The sequence below is a fragment of the Lepidochelys kempii genome, chromosome 13 (assembly GCF_965140285.1).
Source record: "Lepidochelys kempii isolate rLepKem1 chromosome 13, rLepKem1.hap1, whole genome shotgun sequence".
Taxonomy (NCBI): domain Eukaryota; kingdom Metazoa; phylum Chordata; order Testudines; family Cheloniidae; genus Lepidochelys; species Lepidochelys kempii.
In genome coordinates, this window is record NC_136392.1 from 38,921,195 (window position 1) to 38,933,256 (window position 12,062).

At 54.7% G+C, this 12,062-nt stretch overlaps 1 gene segment (V, D, J or C); it reads right to left on the reverse strand.

Moving 5' to 3' along the window:
* Window positions 1-1,136: 1,136 nt before the first annotated feature.
* LOC140896790 (Ig gamma-3 chain C region-like) lies at window positions 1,137-12,031 on the reverse strand. The segment is given in 7 exon segments: window positions 1,137-1,220; window positions 1,453-1,586; window positions 5,848-6,180; window positions 6,498-6,824; window positions 7,012-7,329; window positions 7,800-8,096; window positions 11,983-12,031. Coding segments are annotated over 7 exon segments (1,542 nt in total).
* Window positions 12,032-12,062: the final 31 nt, after the last annotated feature.

Here is a 12,062-nt window from a genome sequence, read left to right on the forward strand (position 1 = left end):
GGATGTCCCCGTGGGGCAGCCCACGCTGGAGCTTGAGCTCAGCCCCGTGCCCCTCAATTCTCCACCCCCATCCCACGGCAGGGACTGGATTTCCTTGTGTGTCTGTGTGTGCAGGGCTGTAGTGTCCTGAGGTCTAGTCAACGTGGACTCTGGCGAGGGAGAAGAGTCTCATTTGATCCACCGTTTAACTTGCAACTTACACGGGAATTGTGTGTTTGATCGAAAATAAAAGGAGTTAAGAATTGGTGGCTGCATTTCAGGGTGGTTTGGGGGATTTAACCAAGGAGAACGGTACCCACTGTATGTCCCAGCCCCCCGGTGTCTCTCTACACATCCGTCCATTCTCAGACACGCACATATCTTTCTTTCTTTCTTTCTTTCTTTCTTGGCTGATCAGTGGTATTCCCTGCCCCAGAGATCTCCCCTTAGTGCCCCTCAGTCCCAGCTCTCTGGGTTCGTAGCTAGGCCCCCGTCTCCCATTGGGGCCAGTGCAGCGGGCATCCTTCATTTTATTCTCCATGCCGGAAGGCGCCCCCTACAGACACGACATGACCCTCTGGAGGGTGTCAGGGGTCCCTGAAAGTCGGGGATGGAGGTTGTGAATGAGATGGAGCCTGATTTGTATATTTATTTATTTATTTATTGTCTTTCAGTGCACACAACAAAAGTCACACCCACACACACAAAAATCCCAATGAAGAGCTAAATATGCAACATACAGCACGACAGACACAACTCTGGCTATGGTCCTGCCCCAGGGCGGGGGGCTGGCTGGCGCAGGGGTGGGGAAGGGGATATGGGGCCTTTCCGCTCTAGGGGGTGCTGGCTCTGATCCAGTCCTAGAGCAGGGGGTGTTGGGCTCAGGAGGGTGGGAAGTGGGACTCGGGTTGTTTCCTCGCTAGGGGTGCTGGTTCCCTGCATGGTACGAGTTGTCCGGTCTCAGTCCAGCTCCCAGCGGGGCAGCGTCCCCAGTGGCTGAGGGCGGATTAGGCCATGTGGGGTGAGCTCCTCGCTCCCCCCAGGGGGTCTCCCAGAGGCACAGCAGTGGTGGGGGCAGCTGTGGGACTCAGGGTGGTGTCACCAATAGAGCCGGGAGTCCCGGCCCCTTGTCTCCAGGTGGACGGGGGCAGCGGCCCCTACACCACGCGCTGGACAGCGTTTTTGTACTCGGGGCCCCTCGCACGCCTCAGCTGCACCACGGTGGAGAACAGCCACTTCACCTGCAGGGGGGCAGAGAGAGCAAGGGTGAGAGGGGTCAGGGCTGGGGGAGCTGCTCGGTCTGTCTGTCTGTGTCATCCCTTCCTGCTTTTATGTCTGTGTCTCATTCACTCTGTCTCTCTTATTCACCTATTCTTCTTTCTCTTTCCTTCTTCTGTTCTTTCTTTCCCTTCCAAGCTGCCCTCTACTGAGCTAAACTCGTTCATTCCTTCGTTCCTATGTTCTCTCTCTCACCTTGAACAGGGTCACGGTGGCACTGTAGCAGACGCTCAAGAGGAAGAGGGTTATAAAGACTGAGAGGCTGGACCAGAGGCCATCAAGCTCTTCATCTCCGTCATCGCTGCAAAACTCACCCGACATGATCATCTCTGTTTGGGGGAGAGAAAGAGACATCAACTCCGACTCAGCCACTGTGACAGAGAGAGCTCGGACTCTGCATCCAACATCAATCCGCCTATCCCCTTCTCATCCTTCCATCCCTCCACCATTCCCTCTCTAGACATATCCAGCCATCCTAAACCACACACCCCTCCACCCATCCATCTCTAGACCGACCCCGCCATCCATCCATCCATCCATCCATCCATCCATCCATCCATCCATCCATCCATCCATCCATCCATCCATAGCGAGGTCCTGCCCACCTATCTGTGTTAAGATACAACCATCCATCCCTCCATACACTCCCATACAGCCCTCACCCGACCCATCCATGACCACACACCCCTCCTCCATCCATCTCTAGATACAACCATCCATCCATCCCCACCCACCGCCTACCTATCCATCTCTAGATGCAACCATCCGTCCATCTCTGGATGCAACCATCCATCCATGACCACACACCCCTCCCCCCATCCATCTCTAGAAACAACCATCCATCCATCCATCCATCCCCACCCACCCCTCTACCCATCCATTTCCAGATACAACCATCCATCCATCTTTAGATGCAACCATCCATTCATGACCACTCACCCCTCCACCCATCCATATCTAGATGCAACCATCCATCCATCCCCACCCACCCCCTACCTATCCATCTCTAGATACAACCATCCGTCCATCTCTAGATGCAACCATCCATCCATGACCACACACCCTGCCACCCATCCATCTCTAGAAACAACCATCCATCCATCCATCCATCCCCACCCACCCCTCCACCCATCCATCTCCAGATACAACCATCCATCCATCCCCACACACCCCTCCACCCACCCATCCATGACCACACACGCCTCCACCCATCCATCCCTATACACAACTGTCCATTCATCCAACCATCCATCTTCACTCACTCTCTCCATTTTCACACATTCTCCATCCCTCCATTCCCACAAGCGAGGTGGCTCAGGATCCCTTAGAGTGTGTGTGAGGTGCTGGGATGCAGCAGCGGCGGGGGAGCCCCCTAAAGACCAGGATGGATGGATTTCATGTGTGTTCCTCTATGACGCTGATCCCAATGTACCTAACACTCAGGAGTCGCTTCAGATGGAACACAGCCGCCTCCGGGGCTGTTTATTTAGGGCTCCCTTGGGTGGCACTGGGATGGTGGCATCTGGTGGCTGTTCATAGGGGGCTCTCTCGGCCGGCACAGAGATGTGGCCCCCTTTGTTGTGGGACACAGGGGCTGTTTAGATAGGGACCCCTTGTCCAAATGCCAAGCTGTAGCTGACATGGGGGCTGCGGAACAGTGTCGCTTTGAGGAACAGAGCCATGAGTAATTTATGATGGGGAGGCTCAGGATCTCTCAGAGGAAAGATGGTGCCCCCTGCAGGATGGCGCCCCCTAGCACAGCAGTGGGGGCATTGAGATCAGCTCTGACTGTGGGGGGAGAACCCTCCATACTGAGCCCACTGCCATGCTCCCTGCAGGTATGCATGGCTTCTGGATGACGCAGGTCTCATTCCCTACGTAAAGGGGGATCCAAGGATTTGGTTGGAGTTGGTAGCTGCTTCTTAGAGACGGGTGAGATATCCCCATATAAACTGACCCCCGCATACCCCACCCAAGAGTCAGACATGTCTCAGTGCTCGGTGAGGGGTCCGTGTATAAACAGCCCCCATGTTCCATCCCAGAGGGGAAGCAACTCAGCACGGGGTGAGGGATTCCTGTAACACCTGTCCCAGAGACGGCTGCATCTTAGAGCTGGCTGAGAGTGGAGGGAGAGCAGGCTGTGTGGCTGCTTCTGGGTGCATGTTTGTGTCTCTCTGTGTTGTGTGTCTCTGTGTGTACAAACATCACCGCCCAGGCGGGAGGGTCTCTGGGTCATGCCATGTTACATGTGTGTCCATCTGTACCAGATTGAGCTCTCTCTCTCTCTCAGCAACCACTGCAGTCTCCTACTTTGTGTGCCCCTCCCTGCTATCAACTGCACGGCCCCAGGAGAACAGCCCTCACACTGCTGCTGCTGGCTACGCACCCTTTAGCACCATGCGTGGAGCTCTGTCCTCGGCACTGGTGTGTTCGAGCCCTGCGCTCGCCCATCCAGCCCTGGGGCTGACACACACACACACACGTGCGTGTATGTGTGTGGGTGCCCTGTTGGGGCTAGGTAGGAGACAGGGCTCGTGTGTGGGGCCATAGAGGAGTCTGCCTCCTCTGTGCCACCCCACTGCCTGGGCCCCCTATGTCACCGGAGCTCGTGAGACTTTAGCTGAGCCCTTGCTTAGTGTCTGCTTCAGATTACAGCCCTACTGCTGGTGCTGCTTTGCGAGCACTGGGTGCCAGGAGCTGATCCCTGGTGCGGGGTGTTTGCTGTCTGTTGTTCTACCACCCCCTCCCCAGCTGCCACAGAGGGTCGGGGGTGGAGGGAGACCCCTTAGCCTCCCAGCCAGCGGGGGAGGTGTGTTTAGGGGTCGGGGAATTTGAATTGCCCTCCCTCCACTGATTCTGTCTGGAAACTCTCCCTGCTCCTCTCTGGGGTGGGATGGGATGTGGGGTAAATGCTGACCCTGACACAATGCCCCTCTGGGCATGCACAGGTTCTAGCCGAGAGGACCTTGCCTCAGTGGGATCCTAGGGATTGCTTAGCCATCCATCCATCCTTCTTCATCCATAACCATCATCTACCCATCCCTCCTGATCTGTACCATCCATCCATCCTTGCTCATCGCTCACCATCCATCCACCCTCATCTGTATCTTCCATCCACCCACACTGATCTGTACCCATGCATCCATTCTTGTTCCTAACCATCCATCCATCCAATGTCCTGTCTGTCTGTCCATCCATCCTCATCCCTCACCATCCATCCCTGCAACCCCATCCACTTATCTAGCTATCCCTTTCAGTATTCATCCACCCCTATCCCTCCATCACCATTGGTACCCATTGACACTAATCCATTCATTGCCATCCATCCTTTCCCAAATATATGTAGTCAGCCATTATCATATTTACCCATCCTTTCATCTCCATCTATCACTCACTCACTATGGGTAACAACCCATTCATCCATCCACCTGCCCATCCCCATCGGTACCAGTCCAGTGCCATATGTAACTACCAATCCATTGACATTCATTTATACATCCATTCATCCCCATCTCCTCCTGTCCATCTATGACAGTCCATCTATTTATCCATCCATCAATCCTTCAGAAAGTGTACCCATCCGACATTCACCATCCATCCATCTATACCCCCCCACGCACCCCTCTATCCATCCGTCCACCCATCTGCGGATCCCCATACACTTTTTCTATCCCTCGGCATCTGTTTATCCATTGGCATCCACTCTCTTTGAGCCATCCAACCATCATTCCCTGAGTGCAGTGCAGTCTAGTTGCAGGCACACTGGGTGGGCCATTCAGGACACCTGGATTCTGTTTCTAGCTCTGTCATTGACATGCTTGGTGATTTTGGGCAGGTCCCTTCCACTCTTGGTACCTCTGTTTCTCCTCCTCCTCTTTCTGTATTTAGGTTGTGAGAAAGACTATCTCCCACTGTCTGTGCCGTGCCCATCCCAACAGGGTCCTGGTCTCAGTTGGGGGTATAGGAGTTAATTTAATCCAAATAATGATCTTTCTATTTCTCTCCTCCTCCTTGTGATATCTCTTGGTGATATCTCCTGCCCCCTGAAGTATGTATCCGTCTAATCATCTCTTTGAACACCTGGCCTTCCAACTGAGATTGGCTTGAATGTGTCTGTTCCTCTGCAGTATGTCCGTGTGTATATGTGTAACCGTGCATCTACCCCCCTCTCCATCACTGTTTCCATGCTGTGCCTGTACTCATGCATGTATTCATCCTTCCTTACATGGCATGGACCCACATATCTACCTACCTTCCTTCCATGGCATCTACTCATCTTTCCTTTCATGGAATCTACCCATGTATCTATGTATCCATCCATGGCGTATATGTATCCACCCATACAGGATCTGGGTATTAGCACCCCCAGCCTTATAGCATCTCGGTTTCTCCCAGCCTGCAACTTGGGACCTCGTCCACCTTGGGCGACCTGCAGTTTTCACCCAGTGACACCACAACAAGGAGACCTGGGGGTGAGCTCAGACTAGTTCCGTTTATTCACTTGTCGTCACTGAGGGCACACAGATTATTTACAGGAAGCTGTACTGGACAATGCTACCAGTGGGGCTGGGAGGAGACGTCTTCATTTACCAGAGACTTTGCTGATGCTGCGTTGGGTGAACTTCATCTGCAGGGCTTCGTGGATGACCATGCAGGTGTAGGTGTCCCCGCTGTTCCAGCTGTCCTTGCTGACTTTCAGTTTGCTGTAGAGGAAGAAGTTCGAGTCGCCATCTTTGTCCTTCATGGGCGGAGTGGTGATGTTGTCAGGCTCCTTTTCACCTTCATGGTTCTTCATCCACTGCACCGAGATGTCCTCAGGGAAGAAGCCCCGCACCAGGCAGGTGAGGCTGACGGAGTCTCCTTTGCTCCTTAGCTCCTCGTTGTGGGGGTGCAGGAGGTAGACACCCGGGGTGGAGTGCTTTCCTTCGGTGGATGGGGATGGAGGACACAGATGAGCCAAGCACATTACTCACCTGGGGCACATGGGGATAAGGATGGTGTGTGTGTGTGTGTGTAGGATGGTAGGAACATCCCCTCTCTCCTTCAGGATGGAGGGGCTGGGGACTGGGAGCTGGTATCTCTGGAGCACAATTTGAGGGTGTGGATTTGGGGATGGAAAGGGACTCAGGGGCAGGATCCCAGGTTTTTGGGGGTTGGGGCTTCCTCTTAAGGAGCATCCCCCCCTGCTGGGGGTGGGGATAGGGGAGTCTTTCCCCTTAGGGACCCTGAGCTCCTCTTACCTGGCTTCTTGGAGATGGATTTGATGAGGGGCGAGGGTAGCTCTGAGTGCTCCACTTTGCAGGTAAAGGTCTCTCCATCCTCCCAGTCGTGGGTGAAGATGGGCTTGGAGCTGGAGGCGGTGAAGGTGCCGTTGAAGTGCTCATTGAGGGTCAGGATATCAGGGCTAATGGACTCTGGCTTCTCCCGGGACCAGACCACCCGGAGGCCGGAGTCGCTCGGCAGGTTGACCACCAGGCAGGTGAGCATGGGTCTCTGGGTCACGTACAGGGCGGTGGGGGATGGGGGCACCAGGAAGACTTGGATGTTGCTGGAAGATGTTGTTTCTTCTGGGGATGGGAGAGCCTGGGTCAGCCACTACGCTGGGTCTCCCCTGCCCAAGCCCATCCTAGTCTCCTCTCATGCCCTGTCCCCTTAAAAGCCCATCCCAGTCTCCCCCCACCACTCCTCTCCTGCCTCGAGCCCAGCCTGGTGCCCCCTCCCCTTCCTAGGCAGCCTGGCCCCGCTCAGTGTCACCTCTGCACTTGTGGGCGTGGTCCTGCTTTTTGCTCCCAGTGCCCGGGTGGTACACCTGGCAGGTGTACGTCTTGCCCTCCAGCCACTCGTCCTGGGAGACACTGGCATTACTGCGCGTCCTGAAGGTGGGGCCATCAGCGTCCTTCTTGGCAGAGTCGGTGTCACCAGAAAGTTGCCCGGGCTTGCCGTCCACCAGCCATTCCACCGTCAAAGGCTTGGGGTAGAAGCCGGAGATGAAGCACACCAGCTGGATGGCACCTGGCTTGCTGTTGCAGGAGGAGTGGAGGACGTGCACCTCGGGTTCAATGGGGATGGGCTCTGGGAGAAGGGTGGCAGGGGTTAGTTGTTGTACAGACCCCTCCTGGGCCGCCCTCACTCCCTGCAGCACAGTGCCCCCTACTAAGCCCCAGCACCCTGTTGTCCACAGCATGGCGCCCCTTACTGAGCCCCGACTCCCTGCAGCACTGGGCTCCCTACTGAGCCCTCTGCCCCTTTTCCTGCATTGCAGCACCCATCGCTTCTCTTTGCATGGTCTCTCTTTTCGTCCCTCCACCCTTTGGTGCGTGGTCTCTCTCTTTCCATACCCAACACTATCTACCTGTCCCTATTCACTCCCATCTCTCTGTGGTGTCTCTCTCTCTCCATCTCTCCTCCCACAGTGGTGACTCCCTTGGCTCACAGCGCCGGCAGGCTCCCATCCTCTCTCCCTGCACCAGTCACCAGATCAGGGACCTGAGAGAGCCCCAACCCCTGCCCTTCCCCCCCGGGCTGCGCCGCGCTGTCCCTACTTGGGATTTCCTTGGAGATGCTGGAGCTGGTGGGCTGGTGTTGTACGTTGCAGCTATAGGTGTTAGACTCCCAGCTGCTGGCCGGGACGGTGACCTGGCTGCTGAGTGTGTAGAGGCCGCTGGAAGGTTGCAGCAGGGAGGGATAGGTCTTCACGCCCGAGGGGGCGACGCTTGGGCTCCACGTCACGGTGAGCGGCTCGGGGAAGTATCCTTTGGCCAGGCAGCCGAAGGTGACCTGGGGGGTGTCGTCGCCGGTGCAGGAGGTCAGGGGGAAGACAGACGGGGCCGTGGGGCTGACTGCAAAGGGAGAGAGAGCGAGGCCATGAGACGCAGCCCCTACCCCGCTCCATGCAGCACGGGGGCCCTAGCGTGGCCCTGGGCCCAGCACTCAATGCCGGGGGAGAGCGTCCCCTAACGGAGCCCCACCCTGCTCCATTCAGCACAGCAGACAGCTTGTGGTGACACTGATGTGTGTAAGTGGGTGCCTGAGAGAGGCTGCCCCCGTCTTCCCGGCGGAGTCACAGAGTGACCAGGAGCAGGGCCCCCAATTTAACTTGTGCTGCACAGACCCCGTTGTACTAGTGATTTTAGTTTGGGTAAATGTTATATTCTCATTAGGTTCCTAGGCGGAACCTAGGGGCCAAAGAACCTAGGTTCTTTGGCCTCTACTGGCTCGTAAGCATTTCTATGGCTCAAACGCACATTGTTAGATATCCCCAATGAGTTCCCAGGACATTGCAGGAAAGACTGGGGCTGTACAAGTCATCCCAGGATATATGGGCCCTTTGGGTTAGACTTCGGGTTATCATTATACATAGGGGAGGAGGATTAAGAGTTAGGGTTAGGTGCTGGGGTTAAGGGCTAGAGGTTGCTGGGGTAGAATTAAGGGTGATGGTTTAATGGTTTGGGTCAAATACCTTTCCACTCTCAAGTTCAATATTTGTTGTGTTATGATTGGATTTCTAGCCAATCTTGTAGTCATTCAACCATCAGATTCCTACCGGGTCTGATGCCATTTCTCAGAGGGAGTTAGTGAAACTCTTGGTTCCTAACCCAAGGGACTAATTTGCAAGTTCTGATAGTTCTTGTTTTGGGATGAAAAGAAAAGGAGGACTTGTGGCACCTTAGAGACTAACCAATTTATTTGAGCATGAGCTTTCGTGAGCTACAGCTCACTTCATCGGATGCATACTGTGGAAACTGCAGAAGACATTATATACACAGAGACCATGAAACAATACCTCCTCCCACCCCACTCTCCTGCTAGTAATAGCTTATCTAAAGTGATCATCAAGTTGGGCCATTTCCAGCACAAATCCAGGTTTTCTCACCCTCCGCCCCCCGCCACACAGACTCACTCTCCTGCTGGTAATAGCCCATCCAAAGTGACCACTCTCTTTAAAATGTGTATGATAATCAAGGTGGGCTATTTCCAGCACAAATACAGGTTTTCTCACCCCCCACCCCCTTTTTTCAAAAAAACACACACACAAAAACTCACTCTCGCTATTACCAGCAGGAGAGTGAGTTTTTGTGTGTGTGTTTTTTTTAGAAAAGAGGGTGGGGGGGGTGGTGAGAAAACCTGTATTTGTGCTGGAAATGGCCCACCTTGATTTTCATACACATTGTGAGGAGAGTGGTCACTTTGGATAAGCTATTACCAGCAGGAGAGTGAGTTTGTGTGGCGGGGGGTGGAGGGTGAGAAAACCTGGATTTGTGCTGGAAATGGCCCAACTTGATGATCACTTTAGATAAGCTATTACCAGCAGGAGTATGCATCCGATGAAGTGAGCTGTAGCTCACAAAAGCTCATGCTCAAATAAATTGGTTAGTCTCTAAGGTGCCACAAGTACTCCTTTTCTTTTTGCGAATACAGACTAACATGGCTATTACTGTGAAACCTGTTTTGGGATGCTTGATACTAGACTGGAGACATAAAAACTATGGTGCTTAGAGGGTCAAGGTGGGGAGGTTAGGGTTAGAGCTGGGGTTATGGTGAGGGGTATAATTGGTCGTTAGTACTTGTATCACAGCAGTCTAGAAAACCCAATCTAGCATCAGGGACCCATTGCACCGGGAGCTTTAAAGAGAAATAAGAATGAGGACTCTACTGATCCCAGGACCATTGCAGCCTAAGCGATCTAAAGTCAGGGTTGCGGGGATAAGGTTGGGACGTTAGGGTTAGGGGTTGGGTTTGACGAGAGGGTCAGAGTTGAGTGTCAGAGTTAGGGAGTAGGGGCTAGAGAGCCAGGGGTCAGGTTGAGGATAGGACTATAGGGAAAGGGCAAGGATTAGGGTGTTGGGGTTAAGGAGTTGGTGCATCTGTCCATTGGGGTTAGGGTCCTGGTTAGGGAGTTAGGACAGAGTTGGGTGTCTAAGTAGTTGGGTTTAAGGTTTGGTTTAGGGTCAGAGTTCTGGGGTTAGAGTAAAAAACCTTCCCTCCCCCAAACTCAGTAGTCGACTGGTTTTCACGCCCCCTTGCTCACGACCTTTCTAGCCAGATTCCCACTCAAGAAACACTCATATTCTAACCAATTTGGATGAAGATTTTGCTGGACACTTTCCTAAACTCTACAGGAGAAATCTCCCAAGAATTTCAGTGGCCTCACTTTCTAGAAGCCCAAACTTGAGGTGCATTGGGGAGCAGTTACCAGGGTCTGCATCTCCAGTGGGCTTTAGCCCGAGACCTCAGAGCTCATCCCCCCTGGAAAGGAAGCCCAACGCGTCACCAGCTGAATGCGCTGCAAAAACGGAGCCAGCTCAACTGAAAGGCCAAATTAGGAGCCTGAACTCTGAGCTGTTGCCCGAAGAGGGGCTGCCAGTTACGTCCAGCCCCAGGCAGCCAAGCTGACATCTAGCTGTGCTGGGAACTCCCCACGCTCGGCCCTCAGCATGGAGCATGAGCACAGAGCTGGTGGAGGGAGGCTGGGACGGCTCAGAGAGACGTGTTCCTGCACTCGGTGAGTTTAGGGTTTTATCTCTGACAAGGGACATGCTAAAGGGAAATTATGCCTCAGTTTAGAAAGTTTTTGGTTGCAGATATTTGCGACTGGGCTAAAGAGAGGAGACAACAAAAGCCCCTTAGAAACAATTCAGCTGTTCCCCCAAACCTCTAGTTTCAGCCCCCCAACCCTGAGCACCCCATGTCTGCTTATGTCCCTGAGTCCTGACCCCCATCCTCCTGCTAGCCCAGCCCTGCCCCCCACAACTCTGCCAGTGCCCCTCACTGCTGACCTGCAGCCCCTGCTAGCCCAGTCCTGGGCTCCCCCCAGCCCTGCCTGTGCCCCTCACTCCCATCCCACAGCCGCCTGCTATTCCAGCCCTGGCCTCCCCCCAATTCTTCCGGTGCCCCTCACTCCCAACCTGCAGCCCCTGCTAGCCCAGCCCTGCCCCCCTGAGCCCTGACGGTGCCCCTCACTCCTGACCTGCAGCCCCGGCTAGCCCAGCTCTGGGCTCCCTCTACAGCTTTGCTGGTTCCCCTCACTCCCGACCCACAGCCCCTGCCAGCACAGCCCTGGGCTCCCCCACAGCCCTGCCGGTGCCCCTCACTCCTGATGTGCAGCCCCTTCTAGCCCAGCTCTGGACCCCTTTCAAAGCTGTTATCCCAGCTTATAGGTGGAGTGTGAGATAAGCACCTCTGTTCCCCTGTCTCTGTGGGGGGCGGGGGGCACAGCGCTGCCTATGTTACCCATCCCGACCTCCCCAGCATATCCAGGCTCTGCAGGGGAGCCATGTTCTGCACCCTGCCCTGGTTTTGGGTCCACACAGGGGGATGTACCCCATTGCCCTTCATAAGTGAGAACAGAGCACAACACTCCTGGCTCCCAGTCCCCCCGCTCTAAGTCACTAGACCCCACAGCCCTCCCAGAGCTGAGGAGAGAACCCAGGAGTCCTGGCTCCCAGCCCCCTACTCTAATCTACTCCCCTCCCAGAACTGAGGAGAGAACCCAGGAGTCCTGGCTTCCAGCCCCCACTGCTCTACCCACTTGTCCCAGCTCCCCTCCCAGAGCTGGGGATAGAACCCAGGAGTCCTGGCTTCCAGCACCACTCCAGTTCTAACCACCAGACCCCACTGCCCTCCCAGAGTTGGGGAGAGAACCCAGGAGTCCTGCTCCCCTCTCTTCAAAGTTTTCTTCCCTAAAGGTGCTCACTCTGATAGGGTTAAAACACCCCCTGTACTCACCCCAATAGCAGCCGCTTTCCTCTAATTTACTCACCAAATTATCAGCCATGGTGGGTTGCAGCCCGGCCCTGGAGACCGGG